This window comes from Taudactylus pleione, unplaced genomic scaffold (assembly GCF_031769625.1).
Source record: "Taudactylus pleione unplaced genomic scaffold, aTauple2 ptg000093l, whole genome shotgun sequence".
In the NCBI taxonomy this organism is placed as follows: Eukaryota; Metazoa; Chordata; class Amphibia; order Anura; family Myobatrachidae; genus Taudactylus; species Taudactylus pleione.
Genome location: NW_028284495.1, coordinates 33569089 through 33595445, shown reverse-complemented (window position 1 = coordinate 33595445; position 26357 = coordinate 33569089). Strand labels below are relative to the sequence as shown.

At 39.2% G+C, this 26357-nt stretch overlaps 1 protein-coding gene across 2 annotated transcripts in view; it reads right to left on the bottom strand.

Annotated features, from left to right (window-relative positions):
* The window catches only part of LOC148526938 (uncharacterized), a 109291-nt gene that overhangs the window by 69231 nt on the left and 13703 nt on the right, over nt 1–26357 (bottom strand). For both annotated transcript variants that reach the window (XM_088469810.1, XM_088469809.1), the window contains exons 2-3: nt 11593–11673; nt 3910–4625 (exon numbers count right to left, since the gene is read on the bottom strand). In XM_088469810.1, coding sequence (XP_088325936.1) covers nt 3910–4625; nt 11593 — 717 coding nt within the window. In that variant the 5' untranslated portion in view covers nt 11594–11673. The remainder of the gene's footprint in view (nt 1–3909; nt 4626–11592; nt 11674–26357) is intronic.

The following is a 26357-nucleotide window of genomic DNA, read 5'->3' as shown; positions in this document are numbered from 1 at the left end:
CTTGGAAGCAGTAGCGTAATGAGGGGGGTGCGTGTGGGGCACCATCTGACAGGCTCCTCAGAGGGAGGCGCCGTCAGCCAGGGCAATGTCCAGTGCTGGGATCAAGTGTTGATCCCGGTGTGGGAAGTCCTGCATTCTGGTGAGATGTGTCCCCACATCTCACCAGACTGTTCAAAGGCGGATGATTTTTGGCATCAGCCACAAGCTGGGTGTAGTTCACAGACCTGCTGCCATTGAAGAGCGGTGACAATTTGAATTTGGCACTGGCATGATTGGCTCGCAGACTGGCAGCCAATATAAAGTGGCTGCGGAGATCCAATCACGGTGAGTCGCATCATGGGCAGCTCCGCACGCAGTGTATGACATCAGTCACCACTGGGCAGAAGAGTCAGTTCAGTGCTGGTGGGAAAAGGATGAGCACATCATGCAAATAGCTTCTGCAGCCGTGGTAGAGGCTAGAAGACACCACACAAGAGAGAAGCACTCTGGGGGGGCGCCACTGGCCATGATGGGCCAGCAGCAGAAGAATGCAGTTAAGGACCGGAGAATGCTGCAGTGGTGGGAAAGTAAGAGCTAGCTAAGCTCCCCACTGCAACCTGCCCCACTTGAAAGGTAGGTCCTCTATGAGGCTATCACGTTAACCCCTCCCAAGACCACCAGGTTGTTGGGCACTAGGCCTGTGGGGTAATCAGGCCTTAGGCTGTGGCACTGATAGGCGGACATTGGGCCCGTGTTCCAGAGGCTATAAGTGACCCTGGGCAATATAGTCCCAGGTCACATAAATGGGGGGTTGCCATTTTTCCAGCTTGCCCTGGGAGGCAAACCCTCTAGTTATGCCCTTGATTGGAAAAAGAAATGTGGTAACAAGTGGTTACAGTTCAGGGTGCAGCAAAGGTACCAATACTGTGATTCATACAACCACTGTGATGCAAAATGGATACAAAGAAACTTAGGACAAATTTGACTTGGCAGCGGGTTTGGTTTTTCAGCAATTTTGCAACAAAGGCCAGAACCAGGGGGAAAAAAACAACAGTTTAGTATAGAATTATCAAAGAACCATCAATGTTTTAGGCCATGCAAAGAATGGAATAGAAATCACTAAATTTATCAAGCAGCAGTATTTAAAACCGTGGTAAATTTGCCGACAAATCCCCCCCCAATTTTTTTTTAAAAGACTAGGCTCTGACAGGCAACAATGCTAAAGCAGCAATTAATTGATTTGGACAGGAAATGTTATTTAACAGGAAAATCATCCAATTGGGCTATTGAGTATTATGATGCATCTCACCAGACATGAATGGACTTTAATAGTAGCAAAAAATTATATTGTAAGCTCCATTGGGGAAATATTGTCTGTAAAGCACTGTGGAACATGTATGCACTATAAACATTACTGGAAATAAATAATTGGTCTGCCCACCATTCAACATGTCAACACAATTGTATTATATCCAAATCATTACTTAAGCTGCATACACACACACAACGATTTTTTTAATGATTATCGTTAAACGATATCGTTTAACGATAATAGTTTGAAAAAATCGTTCACTTTCTGAGTCAAATGATGAATGATTATCGTTCATGCGCGTTCACGTTTGTAGTTCAGTCAGACTTGTCAACTGAACGATTTTCATTAAGGGAATATGCAAAAATCGTTTGTAGTTCATAAAAATCGTTCATTACACTTTAAAAAATCTGAAAGATAATCGACAGAAAATCGTTCATAAAATCGTTGGTAACATAATCGTTGTGTGTGTATGCAGCTTTAGTTGACGTTGCATCTCAGATACTACCAGCATCTGAGTATGTGCAATTTGAATTAAGTGAATTTAAAACACATGATTAATACATTTACTAATAGCAAATGAAGATTGACTACTAACTTCCTTAATGAGGAATGCAAAGTAAAATGGAAATCACCTATTATATTCACCTTTTAATTAAAACAGGGGGAAGAGTTGGGGTGATGGTATTCACCTACACTCATGAAAGGTTACTAAAAAAGTTAAATCTCATTAACAGACTAAACAGGTTGTTCAAATATTCACTAGCTAGAGAATACATACAGAAATAGTGGCTGGATTATTATTGCACTTTTTTTAATGAAAATATTGTAGTTCCATTTTTCCCCTCATTAAGAACATAGGGTTATGGATGAAAAAAATTTTTAAAAAAAAATTAAAATTGTCCACCAGATGGTGCTAAAAATATATTACATAATGTGGAAAAATACATTTTAAAAAACTTGGCAATCAGGAGATTTTTTATTTTTTATTTTTTCAATTTCAATATTCATTATAGAACTTTTGGAGTTCATATAGGGGATTATGTTCTACTACTGCAATATGTTGCACTTTTTTTGTAATTAATCCTTTGTTTTTTTGATTGGCAAGTTTAATGTTTTTGCACACATGTACTGCAGATAAAGCATTATATATTCTTAATACTATTTTGTCCAAATGAGATCCTTTTAAAGGCATTTTGTAATTTTTCTTTTGGTTATATACTTCATAAAACACAAAAAATATATTTAAATAAAGTAAAATATTAATTTGATCATAGAGAACCATTTCCATACTCTGATCATGTACAGCAGTCATGAGTACTGTGATTGTTGCTGGGGTTGGTTAGGAGTGGTCAGTGTAGTCAGCAGGTTCTCATTTGTGTTTGTTTGGTTGTTTTTTATCGCTCACGGAATCTAAAAGGCCAAAAGTAGGCTAAATGAAAATATAAAAATTAAAAAACACCTGATCACCCTGTACGTATCCTTGCTTTAGTTCAGCTATGAAATACAAAGAAAATCTATTCTAAACTTATCATCCAGAGGGACTTTACAAACCAATAATTTAGTACTGTCACACAGAGTTTAAAGGAAAGATTGGTTTTGCAAATGTCCTCACAGACCCATCATGGCTTACTTATCTTCACCACCGAAGATCCAGTACAATACTAACTACCTGGCTCCTTCCACTGCACAATGACATCAATTTCACCTATAGCCAGAAGGATTACTCAGATGAGGCAGCCATGGTGTGGAATGGAAGTGGAGCAGCAGAGAGGATCAACCTGGCCACTGAAAGCGCTATTGCTAGTACTGCACCCAGTGGGATTAACAGACAATGCCCACCTGGAATTAGCAAGAATCAAGACAGAGCTTCTCATTTCCGGACTGTCCAGAGACATCCTGCATGGGTGGTAACCCTTAGTAATAAGCTCTTCCATATCAACAAGAAATCATTCTTTTTGTGTATATAAGAACTATACACTTACGGATGTTGGGCAACTGCACCATTGGCATCTGGTATGCCATTCTAATTACATTTGTTTATGGTGGAAGATTTTCTTCATGTTTTAGGTTATGTGTTTTTGTTGGAATTAAAAAGGTACTTTTCACTATTAGAGGCCCATTTTGTCTCTTCCCTTTGATGTGGCTTTTGAGCCCGATATTCCTATCAAGGATAGGAGAAGGAAAGAGTAAGAAGAATTACTGTGGATGAATCAGTGGAAAAACCATCTTAAAACTTTGGACTTTGCGTAAAACATTATTTATTAAAATTTCTGTGTATGTTTCCCATTTGTGGTGTGGAAGGGGGTTACACCATTTCACTTTTCTATATCAATATATATTGGAGTGTTTGAGACCACTCCTGTTTCCTCATGCCGCATCAATACATATTGAAGCGCTGATTATATTCAATCTATTTATTATTCTTTTTGTAATGTTTTATGTGACTGATTCATTTGGGCAAACAGCACATTAAATCAGGGACAATTATAAACACTACATGTACTATTTTCAAAGTGCAAATAGAACATTAACTATAGTTAAATCTAAAGTAGTCTTTACAATCAGAACTTTGAGTAGGTTGTAAGAGCTAAACAATAATTGATATAAAATATGCTTACCTGGTCATTAGTTATTGGAATGGCAACAAAATAATTTGGACGGGTTCTTCTATTTTCTCCAGAACACTGCAAATCTGGCAATATCTTTTCTTTCACTATTGTTTCTGTGTTCTTGTCTTCTAAAACTTTTATTTGTATTTCTTGTGGTAAATCATATATCACTGTAGATGCAGGCTTAACTTTTTTTACATCTTCACGTCCTTGGCTATCCACCTTTCTATTAATAAATTGTTCTGTGTCTTTTATAAGGTCAAGTTTTCCCTCATCTTTATTTCCAAGACTGTGCTCAATTATATTGCATTCCGTTTTCAAATTTGTTTGCTCTGCTACCAGAGCAACTATTTCATTGATGGGGAGCTTCATATCTTTCAATGTAACAATTTGAACATACTTACTATCTCCAGCATTTTGCAAATTGGAGGAGAATTCTGGAGATATACAATGATCTCGTTGACCCTGTTCTATTGTCCAGTTGGTTTTTAAATCATATAGTTTATCTTCCTCTGATATCATAGATTGATCTTCTGCACTTCTATAATCCAGAACTTCTTGCTGCTCCTCACCAGAGTTCTTTGGTGCAGCATCCGTCTTCTCAGCAATAATAATTGCTGAGGTTTCAGATCGTCTTTTGATGAACAGGAACTTTCTAGAATGTTTTTTCCTTCTTTTCCAAGATATTTTTACCTCTTGTCTATTGATCCTTAAATTTGTTTTCACTAAAAATGAAAGAAATTGATATTCTGATAATTAACCATTTTTTATAGTTTCCAATAATAGACTATACTAGATAAATGATGGCCAGAATAGGATATCTTGTTATGGTCAACGTATCTGCATTTTCAAATCACTGGATTGTCAATACATGCAAGGCCAATAGCCTACCAGAAACCAGAGCCCTGGATATTTCAGTTTTCAAATTTGTCAAAACAATGGTGATTTAGAATACTACCAAACAATTTTTCAGGGTTGTATTTTACTTTCAACGAAAAAAAAATTCAATTGTCAACTTCAAGCATTATGCACCCTTAAATGATAAAACATTTATTGAAACCAATTTCTGAAGATAAAAAAACTGCCAAAATTAAGTAATCAACTCAAAATAATTGCCAATATTTATTTTGCTGCAAAAATCAGAAAATGTCATGTTACTATAAATAAAATGGGTAAAAATATAAGATCCCATGGAGCTCCTATACTTGAAATTTGGTATGAACTATTTTTTTTACAAGATATATTTATTAAGGCTCTGCATCGTACAATGGAAATATATGTATCATAATGTATAAAACAATGTTGTACAATCAAGGAAAAAAAATAGAACCAGGTAGAAACATATAGGGACAAATGGAAGGGGAACAATCCTTAAGGTAGAGCCAACCAAACTTTTATTTATTATTTTAAAAAATATAGAATAATATAGTCCTAGAGAAAGTTGCATGACTATCTTAAGTGGGATATGCAGATTGAATATATCAAGCAAAAGGGTAGTTATGTAACCCATTACATCAACCCAAAAATTTTTTTTTAAAGACTGCCAAGTAGTCTTGATTAACACAATACAATAATAAAAGAAAAAAAAAAAAAAGGAGAAAAAACACAAAATAGAATTACAGATAACCAGCACAACCGATGCTTACCTGAGACCTATGAGTTGCTGATCTATCCATGGAACAAATCAAGGATGAGAGAAAAAGGAGGTAAGGAAAAGGATGGTCAAAAGAAAATATGCATAGAAAAAGGATAAAGACAGGAAAGAAAAGTAGTCTAAAGAATGGCTAGGGAGTAATAGGGTTTTCATCCACCAGTAGCTGATCAGAAAACCATGAAGTGTGCTGGAAGCAACGCCAAATAGTTAGTTTTGTAGACAATGGGAGCATCTGGATATATTTGCCCCAACATTAATGCAAATGTAGATGTCAGGGTCTCTTTATTCAGAGTTGTTTCTAGCCAGTCCATGGTAAATAAAAAAAAGAGGAGTCTAGGTGTGACCATGGCTAAAGTGGGCGTAGAATCATAGATCCATTGTTGAAGGGTAGCTTTCCTTCCAACTGAAGTAGTAACTTTTTTATCAACCCTGGAGACATCGGGTTGCTCCAAGGCGCTGTGCCGCATAAAGATTTCCCCAAAGTGGCATTACAATAGTGAGTCAAGTCTTTTCAGAATTGTTGAAAGTTTTTGCAGTACCAAAAGCAGCACCAAAGATCTACCTCCATAGTTAAGCATTTGGGGCAACTGGCATTTTCAAACAGACCAATCAGGTCTAATTTTTTTTTTATTTTTTTTAGGGAGAGATAAGCTCTGTGTAATACTTTTATGTCATTTCCTGATAGGTACTGGCTGGAATGAGCTTTAGGTTGAAATGAAAAGTATGAGGATATCAGTAGGAGAGAGGGATAGTAGATGAGTAGCCCATTTGCTAATCCCTGGAATAAGATGAAGGCTTTGCCACAGATTGAGTTCCAATTGAATCTTATGAATATTTGGACATAGATTATATGTGCAAATATGAGAAGGATGATGCAATCCCCAGATAAGTAATATGGGTATATGCACACTGAAAAGGAAAAACTATAATTTCAACCCAAACTCACCCTCCCGAACATAGCTAGGTTTAGCTATTTGTTGAAATTAATAGAAAACCCAGCAAATAAAGAGAATCAATGTATGGTTGTAGTTAGTAAGGGGACAGAGCATCTAGGATTTGATGTAAAAAGCAGCATGTCATCAGCAAGGGCTATTACACAAAGTTCCCTATCTATATACCTTGGTAGCCATGAAAATAAGATATTGTAAAAGCGGGTCGAGTGCCAAGTTAAACAGGGGGGGGAGGGGGAAGCCTTGCTTGGTGCCTATTTCTAAGTAAAAGATATAAGAGTTAACATTGTAAACCATAACCTGTACCATGGGTGGGTGTAGTATAGAGAGTATGTACAAGGGAACAGAAAACAGGGCCAAAGCATTGGAAATGGAGCACCCTAGAAAGATGGCACAGTGCTATTTTATCAAATGCTTTTTCTGCATCTAAATTAACAAGAATCTCTCTCCATTTGTGTTGATCAGTATGCAAAATGACTGCAGTTGCCACACGAATTCCCTGTACAGACTGTGTATGCTGAACAGGCGAGATCAGGTGGTGCAGAGAAGTTTGTAATTTATTCGCCATAAATTTGGTTAGAATTTTGAAATCCTGATTAAAGAGTAAGATAGGGCGATAGGACCCGATGAGGGAAGGATCTTTGCCCGGTTTCCCTAACACAATTATTTTAGCCTCATTGAACAAAAGTGGGATCTCTCCAGATGTAAGGATGTTAGTTGTAGAGTTTTGTTAAAGTCTGAGCCAATTCAGCTCCAGCCATTTTATAAAACTCTGTGCCAAAGCCAACTGGGCCAAGGCTTTTACCATTAGGTAAGGATTTAATGACTTTAAAGGACCTCCTCATCAGAGATAAGTTCATCAAGAAACTCCTTTTCGACTGGAGAAAGCCTAGGGAGAAGAGATTCCTCTAAAAATGTATAATCCTCATCTGGATTATAAGGGTCTGTAGCATATAAACAGTGAGAGACATGCATAAATTCTTTACATATTGTGGCATAAGCTAAGCTTATGCCACTATATGTAAACTTACTGTACCAGAAGCATTTATGGTATGGACTCAGGTCTTGGTCTCGAGACCTTTGATTAAATTTGCAAGAAGTTTCCCCGGTTTATTCCCCCATCTATGACATTTATTCTTTTGGTAATTATACTTCTTTTGGGCCTGTTCTGTAAGGAAAGCATCATAAACTGTAATTGTTTTGAAGTTTTGTGAGCAGGAGTTAGAGTATAGTGAGAGTACTACTAAGTTCCTAAAGTTTGTCATGAACAATTTACATCTAAAGTGAGTATACAACAAAATATGTTCTCTAAGGACAGTTTTAGAGGCCCCCCCAAATATTGGTGAATTGTCAGTTTGGTCTAGGTTGTCATCGACATAATTATGGCAAGTATTTTTAAGATGTAAATTAAAATCATCAGGTATACTGGAAAACTTTAACATTTAGAATAACATTGAGACAGGCTCAACTGAAAAGTTAAAAGTAATGGGGCATGACAAGATATGATTATACTGTATACTTGATAGCTGTATGACTCTGGGCAAGAGATGTTGGGAAACCAAGAAATATTTGATGCAGGAATGGGTAGAGTGAGGGGGGAGAGTAAAAATAATATTTTTTTTGTAAAGGGTGGTGAAGTCGCCATGGGTCTAGTAAATTAAGGGGTGTACAGAAAGAGAAATAGTGTCACAGTAAGTCATAGGTCTCTAAATACTCACCCCTGATCTGTCCATGGATGGATCTGCAACTGTGTTGAAGTCTACTATGAGACTCTGGACCTCATTCAGAGTCGGTCGTTGCGGCCGCATGGTCGTACGCCACCGATGTTCGCTATACTGCGCATGCGTAAAGTTCGCAATGCGCGTGCGCAAACTAGCCGCTATGATCAGAAATGTCTCTCTCCTTGAACACAGCCAGGTCGGTAGTTTGAGTGACAGATGGAGGCTTTTGTGGGTGGTAACAGGGGTAGGTGCTTGAAAACGTGGGAGTGGAGATCCGAATGCAGGCGTGCCTGATTACGCGAACGGCGTTTTATGGGAGTGCATACGGATTATGGGAGTGCATAATTAACAAAGTAGCGTCATGGCACATGTGACCTGGGAGGTTATTACACTGACATGTTCGTAGAGCTTAAGAGAGGGTATGGTCAACCTTAAACTCTACGACCAGTTCCGATGGTCTCGATTAATCCTTATATACCCGGAGATGACGTGCAATGTGTATGAGAAGGGGGCATATTTTTTTGTCTTCCGACCACTTCCTCCCCTTGGTCGGCCAACTACCGATCCAAACTTAGGGACGCGACTTGCGAGGGAATCATTTGCATATCCGGCCCCTTTTTCCGTACGACCATGCGGCCGCTTCGACCGACTCTGAATGAGGTCCTCTGTCCTTCGCACTCCAGAAGTTTTTGTAACAGCACTGCAAAAAAAGACTGGTTAGGCAAATTAGGAACATATAAATTAAGCAAGGAATATTCAAGCAAATATGAACCACCCATCTGGATCCAAGTATTTCCTGTGGATAGAGTACATCAGATTCCTGTTAAAAAGAAGGTTTTATTAGAGTATGGGGAAGATATACATTCTCTGATCCATTGGGTACAAAGAATATTTCTATCATCATCAGTCCAATGAGTTTCATGGAGGAAAATATTATGCGGGCAGAGTCGATGGAGAAGTCTATAGACAATCTTAACATATCAAGGAAGAAATGTAAAATTTGTAAAAAATTTGAAGCCTTTTTTTTCAGAAATCAGTAAACATGTTTGAGTCTGTGAATTTGAAATATTGAAGTCCTTAAACCTACAGTCGTTTTGTGGTATATGCTATATCAAATTAAAGTCCGTTATATTCTGAACAAAAATTGTTCCTAGCCGGGAAAAATCAGATTTTAGTATGCTCAAATTGTAAAATTTAGGATTCTTTGCAGTTTTCATTTTTAAATACTTATAAATCCAAAACTACTGGAGATAAGGAAAATAAAAGTGTATTTGAGACACTATTGTGCAGTATTAAATCAGTGCATAAAATAAAAGGTAAGGGAATTTAATTTGATCACACAATATGTGTCATGGGAGCAATTAGGACTTGGACCCGGAGTGGAGCTAGGTCTTTAGGGCAGATTGCTGGTACTGGAAGGATGCAGGTTTCAGAGGGGTATGACTCATGAGTGGCCCACTGGCAGGTGGTAGCCCAGACGGAGGTAAACCCGACAGATATGCTGAGTACTGCCGACTGGTAACTGGCTGACTGGGGAGAAGCGCAGACTGTTCGGATGTCAACAGGAGTCCCCCCTAGGTGTGGTAGCCTGGAGAAGCACTGCTGTCTCACAGAGGTCTGACAAGCGTAGCTGGAGTCTGGAGCAAGCAGGGTCTGTGGATAGTAGCTAGGATCAGGTAACAGCAAGGGAGCACAGAGAACTAATACCCAGCTTGCACTGGGATTAACATTGCACTGGTAAAGAAAGGACTGCTCAGCAGCCCATAAATACCAAAGGAAGTGCATGGTTGCAAGGATTCCTGATAATGCTCTGGCTGGATTGGCTGAAATGAGTCACCTGATGAAATCCAAGATGGCAACGCCCATGTCGTGGTGCAGCACTGCCTAAAGTGACCCAAACTGACACCTGCATTCAGAACTCTGTCTGTGTGACCCCGAAGTATGCAGCACTTACCTCCAGATGCCCTCGCCCCCACCAGAGGGACCCCGCCACAGCGTCTGAACAGGTAATGCTCGCTGGCCCTGAACAAACACAGCCCTCGTCATGACAGGATGGAATGATCAGTTGTGTAGCAATCAGATAGATTGATATTAAACTCTGGCAAAATATAGATTTTTAGAATCTGACTTCTAGAATAAGCATGAGCTTCTTAGTGCACTGCAAGACATAGTGGTGGTGCTAATGCCTTGTCGTACGATCGCCTGCCTTGCTGGGCGTGCGCTAGATTTGCATATGCTGGGAGCGAGCAAAAGCATCTAGCGAGCGGGTCTGAATGAGCTCCTTCATGCGAACCAACGCACCTTGGAATAAATATTAATTATATATTATATTTAATTATGCAGGGTTTGGCACTGGTATGTTTGTGTTTTATAAACAATCAGTATAGCTATGCATTCAATAAATTTGTTAAGTAACATTCACTAATTTTGGCACTAAAATATACTTCATATTAAAAGTAAGTGTGTTTAAAGGCTCACAATTCAAAACAGAAAACTTACTAAAACAAAAAAAATTACTAGTGGATATCAAATTTTGTAGAACATTTTGTAAGTAGCATGCAAAGACTGAAATATAAATGGTTGCAATGTTTTTCTGCCAATGAGTATTGGTCTAAGAGACAATTTGAAAAGGTCTGGCAAAGCTATCAAATACGTGATTTGTTATAATAATGTTACCAATGAAGTCTAATACTGTACATTGTCAGCTCACCAAAGTGCTACATACTGTAGCAATGGAATGTATATATTCTGACCAAGACCAAATTAGCTTAGAATTCTCACATGTGCATTTGAATTCACTATAAAGATGATAGATTTAAGAAACCATGCAATAGTGCATGGGTACTGTATGGAAAAAAAAAGGCATTTATCTCTTGAAACAAGAAAATAAAATCACACATTATAAACTTAACTTGTTATAAATAGAAAAGTATTTATGCAGTTATGAATAGCAGGTTAGTATATAACAATGGTAAGAGCAGCATTTTACTCGTCTTTTTTGAAAAAATGCAGAACCCAAAGGGTTTCATGTACTTATATGTTTCATCTTTATGCCTTATAAAACCATTAATTCAGTAAACTATTTCCACATATTTATGAGCCATGCATGAAGACATGAGCTAAGTTAGACCCAACTTCACAACAAAATTGAGCAACATTTAAGTATGAACTATTAAAAACTATTCAGTGGATGTTGTGATTGTGAATAGTGGAGTCATTCACTTCAAAACCACAGAATGGCTCAAATCAATAATGCATGTTGGAGGATTTAAAAACCAATGTTACAGGTAGTTCTATGACATCTCATAAGGGTACAGGACAATGAATGCCTTCAGCTATTGCAGTTAAAACATACAGTCTGACTTACTTTCATACACATCTGAAAGGTCTTCTTCAAAGAATGGAAGTTCTAATAAATCACGTAGTGTCTCAGAACAGCCATGTACTCCTAGAAGTAAGAGGTTTAGTTAAAAAAATGTATAGTTTCAGTATTGACAAGGAAAATGCTATACAGCTCACAGTATGATAAGAGAAAAAGTCATTACTAATTCACCCAATATGAGAGAACCATTATCTCTCTTTAAGATTGGAAGCACAGCTGACAATCTTAGAATATACTGTATTAGTGCATTAAGCTTCACATCACTTGTATAAAGCTGCACTTGTTCACAGAGCCTTTCAAAAACAAATATTTGCTTAATAGGGGTCCGGTAAAATTATTTATTTATTTTTTTTACATTCATCATGTCGACATTCATAATATCAATGTGGTTGTAATGTTGACATACAGCATGTCGACATTCATCTTGTAGTGCTTTAACCCAAGCAGGTTTTAAAGTTACTACGATTTCGAACTCATAATGCAATTTAAAAAAAACAAAAAAACATTATAAATTACATAAAAATAATAGTAATAATATTTTTTTTTGTTCCATTATAGGAATTGGAAATCTTAGTCATTTTAAAACCTGCTTGGGATAAAAAGCACTTGTATAGCTGCTCTACATATATATACTGTACTATTATAACCCTTTATTTGTAGAGAAGTGGTCTTATGCACCACTAAATTTGTATTTTCTGCATTAGATTTATCTAAGGGGGAAATTGGTTTAACCCCTAATTGGCAGCCTCCCGTTTTTCTGATTTAATACTGAGTGGGCGCGCTAATTTCTTTGTTTCCAAATCATCTTGTAGACACTGGTGAAATGATGACAAACAATTCCTGGTGGTCTAGCAGTGACTTACCTGGTACACCTGCTCCAGAAGGGTCTTCCTGATCTAACGGCCACCTGTCGGTGACTTCCAGTTGCTCCAGCGGCAAGTTCTGGCAGTGAGTATCGCTAACCACAAACCCTACCCTTCTGCAGCCGGACCCCAATCCTCCACTGCCGCAGCCTAACACTGACCCTCCAGGTCGTTGTGGAATGGCAACACTTTAAATGTCGACATTGCAAGCATGTCGACATGTTCCATGTTGACATTATGATTGTCAACATTGTAAATGTCGACATATTGCCTGCATCCCGTTTAGAAGAGCTAAGTCATAAACACAGCATAATCAGATTTAGTTACATTCCTTTTTACAATATATACACTTCGCAGTGGGTAGGTTTTGTCATAATATATAATCACAGACTTTATGATCAGCTGGCATAGCCTGAAAAAGCAGGTGCTTCTGGCTGAGGGTATATAAGAAAAGAGCACCGCCTCTCTTCCAAACAAGTGGTCGTCTGTTCAGCCATTACTACCGCTGCTTCAGACTGATTATATCAAATTATGAAATTGCCTGGAGCATTGCAGCTCTATAAGAATAGGGACAAGTAAGAGATTGTAAAAATATATGTACAGGAAAAATTCCACATTATCATTTCACTGTGCCAACTCAAATCATCGTGATACATATGTATTTCTAACATTCATGCTGATGACAGTCCCATTATCATCATAATTATGTCAATGGGACAATGCCAAAATATTTGTAATGTAAAATTATTTTAACTGTTTCGGCATTCTAACTTTATCATGATTGTAAATCATCATGTTTATAGTTATAATGCCGACACAATTAAAATCCTTTGAACAACTATATAACCATATCAGCATTACCCTATCAATATAATACTATCAACATTTTGACTGTCGACAACATTAATGTTGACAAACTAATTTCATCTGTCGCTCCACAGACTTGAAAATATGCAAATGGACAATACTCCAATGTATGTAATATACATAAGGTATTTGCATTTCCCCTTAAAAAAATTAAAGGTAGCCTCTCAGCATAGCACAGAAATCATAGATTAGTTTGTAAATAAGACAATACATGTATAACTATATATAAATGGAATTCAATAAAATCTTGCAGTTGTGGAGTGGTGCTTTGTAGGCGTAGTATTAAATGAAGTGCAAGTCACCCACTCACGGTAGAGGAAATCATTTTCAGTCTGTAGCATTATTCATGGGAATGCTGCCTAACAATTCAATAAGAAAATCAATTTACTGCAGTGCTGTCTATTTATAAAAAACTAGCGACCCACCGCGGCTTCGCACGGGAGCAGTCTCATCTCTAGGCCCTGCATATCACAACTACCCCATGCTTCTCATGCCTGCCCCCTGCATCACAACCCCAATGCTGTTGCCCTGCACCTGGCTGAGGCCCAGCCACTGGGATGTGCCATGAAAGGCAGGAGGGTCATGGATGAGAGATTTGTATCGCAGCTACCGTAAGCATTATCAGCAGCATGTCCCTGAGGCTGGGGCACCTACGCACATTTCTGCAGCCTCCATGCGCACCCATCCCCAGCTGCTGAACATGTTGATGAGCAATGTACCCTGTATTTCCTGGTTGTCCTGTTGAGCTTCTTCACTATGGTGCCCCTGTCCGAGAACAGCACTGACTTCCATGCGAGGTGCATCCTGTTCACTGGGAACATCACACTGGAGTGGGAGTACTTTATGATGGAAGAGTGGTGGCCGAAGTCTGTCTGCACATTCAGCGTAGGTATGGAAATCTGAATCCGATGGTTACTAACCAACAATGTTTTTGTTCCGATGGCAGCGTTTTTACCATTTGATAGTGGCGGTCCGATGTTTTCCACCATCAAATGGAATTCATTTGATGGTGTTCCGATGTTTTGTTTTCAATTCCCAATAATACAGTGGGTCTGATTCAGGTTGGATTGCAAGGCTGCGGACACTCGCAACTGGTCAATACTGGCGTTCTGCTCATGCATCACAGTGTGTGTGCGCGCAAGCCAGCCACAGCGATCAAGGTATGTGGACATGCAGCGACACAAAGAAATGATTGACAGGAAGTGCCTTTTGGGGGTAGAGGGGGGGGTGGTCAAAGGTACGCAGGCGTGTCTGTGCATTTAAACGCCTTTACAGGGGTGTGCATAATTAAGCCCCAGCAATGGCATACACAGCCAGAGCTCTGAATGGTGACAGGAAGCTCCGCAGGTTGTGAGGCATGTCAAGCTCACCCACAACTCTGTGTATGGGTCCAATGTTACCGATATTTTTGTTGACTTGCGGATGTATGTAATCGGAAGTGGGCAGCTTTATAAGCTTGGGACGTCTTGATATAGTGCGTATTTTCACTATGTGCGGGTGCATGCGATTGCAGACTTGCAATCAGTGCAGAATCAGGCCCTGTATCTGCATCAGGTAATCTTCATGGGTTTGTTGGAGGTTGTCTCACTCCCCGTCTGCCTTAGACATGATGGTGCTCAGTCCCTGACTCCCTTACATCTCTAGGCAGCTGCTGCTAAGCAACAGGGCACATTGACATCTCTGATTGTTTCTCTGAGACAGTGAGAGCCAATCAGAGCACAGCCATGGCCCTGCAGCAGCAGTCACTCACACAACACAACAGTGTTTTCTGTGACTTGCTTCATTCCAAACCTCAGTTTTAGATGTTTTCTTGCTGTATCAGTACCCTGGCCAGCTCCTATACAGCAGCTTGATGCAAGATTTTGTTTTCTGTCACTTGCTGCACTAAGATAGTCACTGCTCAGCTCCCATTTATCACAGATTAATAGTTCATACACCTAAACCTTCCTCGACCAATGCTGTATAGAATAGTCAAAGCCCCATCAAAATCCGTCCAGTGGTCAAGAGATTCACTGTAGTTCCTTTATACGTAGTTTGTAGGAAAAAAAAAAAAGTAATGTTCATAAGAAATTACAAGATAAAAGTTAGAGAGATTCTATTGAATTACATGATATTTAGCTCACTGACAGAAGCAATATTTTTTCGATAAATTATTACTGTTATTTTCTATTAAACAGACCTTCACTCTATCTGAAAGGTCATTTTATTTCATCAAAACATTCAATTTTGGTGCTTTCATTCAGGAACAGAGCCAAGTATGTTGTGAAATGGCCTGTATTATTGACTCATTTCACAAAACCATTCTCCTTGCAGTTTCATTGCTTTCAGTTTTGAGAATCCTATTTTATATCATGTCACCAGTGCAATTGGAATATTTCCCATAATTCTTTTATCTTTCCTCATTTTAGGGGGTTAACAAGATAATCTTAAGCATCTTTAGCACAGCAAGAAGAAAATTGGAGTGCACCCAGCCAAGAGATTTTAGACAATAATAAATATTCAATACTAAACATACAATTATGCGATTTGTAACATTTGTGTGTTATGGGCAGGAAAGAAAATTAATATAGTGGATATATCTCAAAAGGTTCTAGTAAAATAACCTCCTAATACTGTAAGATGGCCATTAATCTAACTCTATATATACAGTATTCATTTACTAAAGGCTTAATACCACAAAAATCTGCAATATTTTATACCAGCTGGAATACACGGCATTGTCCGTGTTGAATAATGGACCTTAAATCCATCTACAGCCTTCATTTACAGGACAGAAATCAGTATACAGAAGCTTCCCAAATCACTTCGGTTTAAGAAATCATTGCAGAACAGAAATCATTGCGGAGCAGAAACCTCTCTAGACCAACATTGGAGAACATGGCATATGTAAATGTGCTTGGATGAAAATAGCAACTGCTTTTGCAGGTACAGTGTGACAGTTGATCCTCCGACTCACTGCTCTTCTATTGGACCTCCCCACTGGTAAATATCAGCTTGTGCCTTCAGATCAGTGCAGTTTTTAGGCCCTGGAAGACATCCGGAGCAAACTTGCTTAAACAAAAATTTTTAATCAGATACTCCGCGGCCTATATAGTAAGCACCATGTAGACCTCCATGACCTTGATGAACTTCACACATAGACAAAAACCTATTCCTGGTAAAACTACATCACCATGCCAAATTTTGTGGAGCTTCGTACAAAACTCTGGCCAACAGACACACACACACACACACACACACACACACACACACACACTTTCTCGCTTATTATATACTAGCTGGGATACCTGGCATTGAAGTACACCTGCAGCATTCATTTTTTTACATTGTCAACAACCTGGAAAACTATGCAAATTAGGAGTAAATGACAGTGCAGGCAGGTGAATTCTCATATCGTTTGGAATGGGGTATATCAGTAGCAGACTGACTTACAGAACAGAAATCAGTATAGCCTCCAAAAGCATTCAAGTTTCAGAAATGACTGCAGAACAGAGTTGATTCAGCTGACGGACGGATAGCGATTATATATATTTTATAAAAAGCACTAATCCACGGCACTCACCATTCCTAGATTTGGGGTGCAACATGGTATGTGACCACATTGTTTAAATAGAAATCAGAGGGGCTCTGCACTCACCATAATAACTAACAATAATAATAATAATAATAATAATAATAATAAGACGGGGGCTGCAAGCTTAAATGCATTGATCGATTCATGAACCAAAACCCCACTGTTTAATAAGCTTATTATTATTATTGTTAGTTATTATGGTGAGTGCAGAGCCCCTGTGATAGAGATAGATATCTATCTATCTATCAGCTTCCACCAAAGTTATCCCCATTTACCAAAACAGACAGAGACTACTGATGACTTATATCTGACACAAAAGAATTCAGACTTTATTAGGCTGGAATGCTTCAGTATGCAGATCCTATGAAAGAGGGTTACACAGAGGACGCACAATGAAATAATGCATAATCACACAAAAATTATGGTCACATTAATTAGACAATGTAACATCAAACAACAAGCACATATCTACACTTCCAAATGGAAGTAAATAACACTCAAACTACATACTTTAATATGAATGAGGACTCCTATCCTGTAATATGTAATATCTATTTATATGCTTCCTTCACTAACAATGTAATAATATATATATATATTTCTTTTTTTTGCTTTGTTTTTGTGCTTTTGTTTTGCTTCTTTAAACTGAGGACCAGAAAGATGTAATATATGACACCTGAAGTATTAACCCTTAAATAAACAGCTATCAGAACTTCTAGATCCTCCTTTACTTTCACATTACATGTTTCACATGGAGAAATTGGTTAGCAGAACAAATCACTGTGTGAAGAAAGTTGATGTATATTATATATATAGAATTGTCAACGATTGATGAAATAATAGTTTTGTTCGCTCCCTGCAGGTGATGATTGCACTTGGGAATATCCTCCACAGAATAGTACTACAATTTAGCTTAATGCAGGTGATGTGATATACAAAATTAAGCTGCAGCTGTAGTTTGAGATATATATTATACACACACACACACAACCATTCAAAAGTTTGGGGTCAGTGCTTTTCTTTAAAAAATAAGGATATTTCTGTTTTTTTTCAATGAAGATAACATTGAATTAATCAGAAATACACTCTATACATTGTTAATGTGGTAAATGACTATACTAGCTGCAAATGTCTGGTTTTTAAAGGAGTATCTACATAGGTGTATAGAGGCCAATTTCCAGCAACCATCACTCCAGTGGTCTAATGGTACATTGAGTTTTCTAAGTGCGTTAGAAGACTAATGGATGATTAGAAAACCCTTGAAAACCCTTGTACAATTATGTTAGCGCAGCTGAAAAAGGGTTTGCTCGTTAGAGAAGCTATAAAACTGGCCTTCCTTTGAGCTAGTTGAGTATCTGGAGCATCACATTTGTGGATTCAATTATACTCTCCAAATGGCCAGAAAAAGAGAACTTTCATGTGAAACTCGATGGTCTATTCTTGTTCTTAGAAATGAAGGCTATTCCATGAGAGAAATTTCCAAGAAACTGAACATTTCCTACAACGGCGTGTACTACTCACTTCAGAGAACAGCACAAACAGGTTCTAACCAGACTAGATAGAGAAGTGGGAGGCCCCGATGCACAACTGTGCAAGAAGACAAGTACATTAGAGAGTTTCATTAAATGGTTCCAGCAAAACACCAGCGTCAACGTCTACAGTGAAGAGGCGACTCTGGGATGCTGGCCTTCTAGGCAGAGTGGCAAAGAAAAAGCCATATCTGAGACTGGCCAATAAAAGGAAAAGATTAATATGGGCAAAAGAACACAGACATTGAACAGGGGAAGATTGGAAAAAAGTGTTATGGACAGACAAATCAAAGTTTGAGGTGTTTGGATCACAATGAAGAGCATTTGTGAGATGCAGAACAAGTGAAAAGATGCTGGAAGAGTGCCTGACACCATCTGTCAAGCATGGTGGAGGTAATGTGATGGTCTGGGGCTGCTTTGGTGCTGGTAAAGTGGGAGATTTGTACAAGGTAAAAGGGATTTTGAATAAGGAAGGCTATCACTCCACTTTGCAAAGCCATGCCATACCCCGTGGACAGCGCTTGATTGGAGCCAATTTCCACCTCCAACAAGACAATGACCCAAAGCACATCTACAAATTATGCAAAAACTATTTAGGGAAGAAGCAGGCAGCTGGTATTCTGTCTGTAATGGAGTGGCCAGCGCAGTCACCAGATCTCAACCCCATTGAGCAGTTGTGGGAGCAGCTTGATTGTATGGTATGGAAGAAGTGCCCATCAAGCCAATCCAACTTGTGAGAGATGCTTCAGGAAGCCTGGGGTGAAAATTCTTCAGATTACCTCAACAAATTAACAAATTAACAGCTAGAATGCCAAAGGTCTGCAATGCTGTAATTTCTGCAAAAGGAGCATTCTTTGACAAAAGCAAAAGTTTGAAGGACAAAATTATTATTTCAAATAAAAATTATTATTTCTAACATTGCCAATGTCTTGATTTTATGTTCTGTTCATTTTGCAACTCATATGATAAATAAAAGTCAGTTTTCATGTAAAAAAACAAAATTGTCTGGGTGACCCCAAACTTTTGAATGGTGGCATATATATAACACAGATTCCTACCTACCTGTATACTGTAAAATAATTGGCGCTGTTTAGCGTTGAGTCGCACAAGAAATAATTGCTTTCAAACTTTGATTGTGGTTCCAAAGCACAAAAAGTTATTATTCAACATAAAAACAGATAGTTACACGCTGTGATCTAAATACAGTTAGCGCAAATAAATCATACAGACCCAAGGTACATACGCATGCGCTCTGGACCCAGATCCCAGTATCAAAGAAGAAACTTCCGTCAACAGCAAAGCAAGAAGACTGAGATCCAGTTTCAGAGAGCTCACACATATAATACAATAGGTAATACAATAGAACAGTTTGGCATGATTCCATTGGTTCTTCTCCCTGGTTCTTCTGTTACAGTATAGTTCATAGGTCAGTTCGTATGGTCACAATCCAGCCTCCAACAATCCTTTGTGTCAATTTTCCCGCTGCATAATAAATCTAAGCTGGCTACATTACAGAGTACATTTTAATGTTTAACTCTCTATGGTCCATAGTTTGCAGACACATGTTGCGGAAATCTGCAAAGACACAGTGGATCTGAACGACACCAAACACGGTATGCTTACCATGTACTAAACCTTAGATATCAAATAACATTTATTTCACAACATAACTAATACTGAATAAACCTTGAATATTAATGCTAGGGAACCTTTTTATGTAAGTGTACAGTGTGTAAGTATTGGGAAAAGACGCTAGTTAGCATTGTGCGACTACTTGTTTGTGGAGTACACCATGGTATGTGTTTTGCAGAGTTGATCATTTTATATGTTTTAGTGACTGTATTTATATGATGAGGACTTTTAACATCTTTCTATTGCATGGGAATCGCACAACGCTAAATAATAGCATCGCCGTATGTACTTATGATGTGCGAGATTAAAATGGTGCTGGGCGCCAGTCGCAAAATGGTGTCTCAATGCCATTCGCAACATGGCATCATACAGATCTAATTTTAAACGATTCTGTCTTAGCCAATTATCCGGCTTTGACAGTCCACCCTTTGATAGCAAACATGCTATCATACTCAGATTTTAAAATTAATTTAGGCTTACATTATGACCTATTATTTAATGTTATATTATGGGATGGCGCAAGGTGGTTCTTAAACAATCAATAATGGGTCTCTAGGAGGGGACATAAAACTACCCTTATACGCACACCATGGATCTTGGGAGATCATGGGAAAGATGTGGGGATGCACCAATCCTATAAAGGAAGTCTTGAGGGGGAATAGGGACTTACATTATTTAAGATGTTTAAAATAACATTTTAAGAACATATTTCATGCATGTCTAAATCTTATACATTATATGATGGTACATTCTAGTTCAGGGTTGTAATGCGGTCCTACATTTACCTCAGTATTCATATTGTTACTACTGGCCACCATCATTCATTTGATTCACCTTATCTTTACACTTTCTGCATTTCAACACATTAGGAACACACCTGACACATATGCCAATTACTAAGATGACAACCAATATAAGGATGAGGAATTTACCTATGCTCGCAATCATTTCCTGGACCCACTCTCCTAGACCTGAGAACCATTTCACAGGGTTCAACCAATAAACCCATTTCTCTATCTTCTCCTCTACTTCAGCCACTGAAGCATTATGGTTCTTTCGAAATTCCCATTTTAGCTGCAGAATTTAATCCTTCTTCCGGTCTATCACCTCCTTGGGATCGCTGGTATCATTTGTAATTTAAGTGCAGCATTTTACACCAAATTGGGTGGCCAAAGTTACGCAATACCCTCCAGTGACAGCTATTAAATAATTTAACACTAGTCTATGTTGCATTAATTATTTCTTGTAAGCTTGCAACTCCTTACCTGTGTACCTGAATGTGTCATCATACATCTCGGTGGTATTATCTATTAATTTAGCAAGATCTTGGATAGATCTAAAATTTAGTGTACGCCGAGCGATCCTGGTGGGATCCAATGCTACCAAAACTTGAAAGCCAGTTGTCTCACTAATTAACTGTGTGGCTTTATGTACATCACCAGGTATCATATTTATTTTGTCTCTGTGTTCATACTGTGTGTGAAGAGATGGCAATGGTGTGTTTTTATGAATACCAAGCATTTCACCATGTGTAAGGGTCAATAGCTCTGGAAGTACTCTTCCCAAATAACACAAACCTTCGGAACTCGGAGAGAGCTACTTATACGCTTTCCTTCCACATATAAAATATACATCATCCAGGAGAACATAAGGAATAGAGTGCATCATGATCATCCAACACATTTCCCTCACAAATGATCCTCTCTCATCAGGTTCTCCCATCTAGCTAATACATGTTTCTGGTTGTATCACCCTGGCACAGTACCCTTCTGGTATTCTGCCAACCATTTCTTTGGTTTTAGTGTATATTTATACCGGAAGTGTCTTCCACCCAACCTAATTGTGCGTAACAGTTCATTATTCATAGGCTCATGATCAGCTCTTAGTAAGAAGGTCATCGTCTGATTATTCCCAGTCACCTCCCAACTTCCTGGTTCATTGGAGTTGGTGATGTGTATAAAAGTGTTTTATCTACCTGGTACTTGTGGAGTTTAAAATGGGGTGGTTTGGTGTTAAGAATTTTCCATCCAGTGTCTTCCCTTTTTGTAATTCTAAAATTTCAGAGTCATTTAATGGGAATGGCACTAATCCTACATTATGCTATCCTTGGGGCACATGAGAGCACACCCAACAGTCACTTTGGTTTAAAACTTTGCCCACCATTGTATGATAATCCTCTAAAGGATACCCACACAAATACTGGTTATACTTAGGCTGGCACTGCTGGATGCAATTCTGATCAACTGAGGACCCGCAAAACTAGTACATACAATAATCTTCAGACGATAGACCTTCACACTGTCTCCAAGTATCCAGAATAGCAGATCTCTTAACAATTACTGTACTGGGTATGATAAGATACCACCCTTGTGACTGTATTGCCCCTTCTCCCGACTCTGTTTCATTGATATCACCATCAGCTCCCCTCTCTGTCCTCCATCACAGAAACCAGAGATCCAGAAACAACCCAAGATAATGAGGACTCTGGGAGAAAACACAAAGATAACCACAGCAGACCAATCCATTGCTGTAAACACTGATCTACAAATTTCTTTATCTCAGGTATCTCACTTTATTCCTTTAACCTTCCCAGAACAGGCTCGCGATTGACAGGTCTACGTTATCTGCCTCAAATCCGCCTTGTTTGTCCACCAGTTGGTTGACCTTCTTACAGTGAGTGGAATGGACCCAGCTATCTCTCTCCACCACCTTCAATGAAGTTGTACTCATCAGCAACACCTGATATGGACCTTCCCAACGATCAGTCAAACAACCTGAATGCAAGAAATTTCTGACTATAACAAATTCTCCAGGTTCAACATCATGACAGTTTGTCTCAGGCATATCATGTGACAACAATTTCAGTTTCTGCTCTTGCTGTTTTAACTGTTTACTCATTGTTATAAGATACCTTACAGTGACCTCGTTGTTTCTTTTCAAGTCCTCCTGTGGGCTTATAATCAAATGAGGTTGTCTACCAAACAGTATTTCAAAGGGGGACAGATTGAGAGGGGATCTAGGAGTTGTCCCTATACTATGAAGGACAAGTGGTAGTGCTTCTGGCCAATTCAGTCCAGTTTCCGACATGATTTTACTTAATTTGTTTTTAATAGTCCTGTTCATCTTCTCCACCTTGGCACTGGCTTGTGGTCAGTAGGGGGTACGAAGTCTATTATTAATACCCATCAGCTTACACATATTTTGGAAAACATCACCTGTGAAATGAGTACCCCTATCACTCTCAATAATTTTAGGGATACGGTATCTGCATACAAACTCCTGAACAATTTTCTTGGCAGTAAACGCAGCAGTATTAGTGGCAGCTGAGTATGTCTCAACCTAATTAGAAAACACATCAGTGCATGCACACTAATACATACTTGAGATTCCTGCAGGGTGGTAATTGGATGAAATCAATTTGTATTACCTAAAAAGGTCTGTCACTTGGAGGAATGTGGGATGGTTCGGTAGGGATCGTTTTCCCAATGTTTTTCCTCAAGCAGGTCAGACAGGACATTGCTCTATTCTCCACTTGAGAAGAAAAACCCGATGCACATCAGTATGCTCTCACCCCATTTGCACATACCTTGCTTTCCCAGGTGAGTCAGACCATGTGCTGCCTCAGCCAGGCTTGAGTAGTACGCCTTGGGAGCCACTGGCTTACTTTGTCCATCTCTCCAGAGTCCAGAGGACTCTTGCCCACTTCCAGACTGCCTTTTCCTGGATGGAAAAACAAATTTTGCATGTCAGTCGCTTGAAAAGTCATAATTTGTTCAGTTGGTACATTCATTTTTAACCCATTTTGCAGCTTCATCTGCCCTGTTGCCCAGTGACACCGGATCATCCTCACATGTATGGGCTTTACACTTAATTACCGCCACTGGCAATTGGATTGCTGTCAGTAGTCCTTTTATATGTCTGGAATGTGCGATTGGTATGCCTGCTGCCGTCATAAAATTTCTCAGATGCTATAGAGTGCCGTAATCATGTACCACCCCGAAGGCGTACCTAGAGTCAGTGTAGATATTAGCAGATTTACCTTTTGCTAACTCACACGCTCTCCTTAATGCCACCAGTTCCGCCACTTGGGCAGATTGTGGTGGGCCTAAAGGTTTGGCTTCTTTAACGTCCTCGTCATTTACCACAGCATAACCTGTACATATCTCTCCAGTGTCAGTTTGTCTATGACAACTCCCATCCATGTAAAATGTCACATCTACATTTTCTAAAGTTGTATCCCGTATGTCAGGTCTTGCAGTAAAGGTTTGATTCAGATATTCCATACAATCATGTGCATCAGTATACCTGCAGAACTCACCTTTCGCCAGCGACTCACCTCTCTCCACCCTGTGTGTATCATGTTGCACATATGGTAAATACGTAGCTGGGTTTAACATACTGCACCTTTTTATGGTGATGTTTGTCGGTACTATTAGAGCCAGTTCTCATTTTGTGAACCTAGCTGAGGAGACTTGTCTGGTTTGGGCAGAGTTTAGCAAAGCAGATACAGCATGGGGAGTATAGACAATCATATCATGGCCTAATACCACATCCTCACTCTTACTGACCAATAGAGCAGTTGCTCCTACACTTCTTAAACACGTTGGGAGTGATCTTGCCACAGTGTCCAATTGTGCACTGTAGTATGCTACGGGCCTACTGGCATCACCATGTTTTTGTGTGAGGACACCTGCTGCACAACCCTCAGCTTCCGTACAATACAAAAATAGGTTTTTCATAATCAGGTATTCCCAATGCAGGTACACTATCCTTAAGATTAAGGAAAGCCTGCTCTGATTCCTCTGTGTGTATGACACGATTGGGCTTTGAGGAAGAGACTAAGTCCTGTAATGGCAAGGTCAAAATAGAAAAATCTGGCATCCACATTCTGCAGTATCCACACATTCCCAAGAAGGTACGAATTTGCTGTTGGTTCTGCGGGCAGTGTCATGGTCTGTATGGTTTGGATTCTGTCATTTGTCAGATGCCGTAGCCCCTGGGTTAGGCAATGTGCCAAGTATTTAACCCTGGACTGGCATGCCTGTAGTTTGTCCTTAGCAACCTTGTGTCCTGTTTGCAAGAGATGAAGATATAAAAGTTTAGTAGAATTTAAACATGACAGAAATGAATAAATCATCCACATATTGTATTAGAACAGATCCATTGGCAGGTTGAAAAGATTATAAACAGTCGTGTAAGGCCTGGGGGAAGATACTGGGGCTGTCTATGAAACCCTGGGGAAATCGTGTCCATGTGTATTGTACACCCCTGTATGTAAAGGTGAATAGGTACTGGCAGTCAGGATAAAGAGGTACAGAGAAGAAAGCAGAACATAGGTCAATGACAGTGAAATGTGTTGCATTTGGTGGGATCAGCATGAGAATGACAGCTGGATTAGGCACTACGGGACATTGGCTCTCTACGACCTTATTAACCCCTCTAAGGTCTTGTACCAGCCTATAACCCCTCCCACCACTCTGCTTCACAGGAAAGATGGGACTGTTGGCTACACTTGCTGTATGGACTAAAATTCCCTGCTGTAATAATTGCTCAATTATGGGATAAACCCCTAACTCTACCTTGTGTTTTAATGGGTACTGGGGAATTTTTGGAGCTTGACTACCACTTTTTAGATTTACCATTATAGGAGCTACATTTGCCATTAATCCAGTGTCCTGTCCATCCTTAGTCCAAAGTGAATCTGGAAATTGGGATAACATTTGATCTACCTGAGGTAGATTTTTATCTGAACCGGTAGAGTGATACATTATCCTTTGGGGAGTGTACAACATATCCCTCACTTTGTGCGCAACTTTCTCAGGGATATCTAGAAATATACCATCAGGGGTACAATATATGATGCATCCCATTTTACATAACAAATCCCTTCCCAGTAGGTTAGTAGGAGCTGCTGCTGCCAGGAGAAAAGAATACCTGGTATGCAATGGCCCGATCGTAAGCTCTGTGGGTTTAGTTACAGGATAATGTTGCACTTTACCCGTTACACCCATTGCTGGTACGGTCTCGCTGGTCACCTGTAAATTAGCAGGAGATTTTATCACTGATCTGGTCACCCCTGTGTCTACAAGAAAAGGATGTTTAGTACCAGCTACATCAACCATCGTCACCGGTTCTTCCCTAGTACTTCCAGTTAACCTGACTATCTGTAGAGTACAGGTATGACCTGACCCCTAGCGTTGACTCTCCCTCTCCAATACAGCATTTAAGGCCACAATTGGAGCTGGTGACTGTTGGAAATTGCCTGTACTATGTGTATATCCCTTA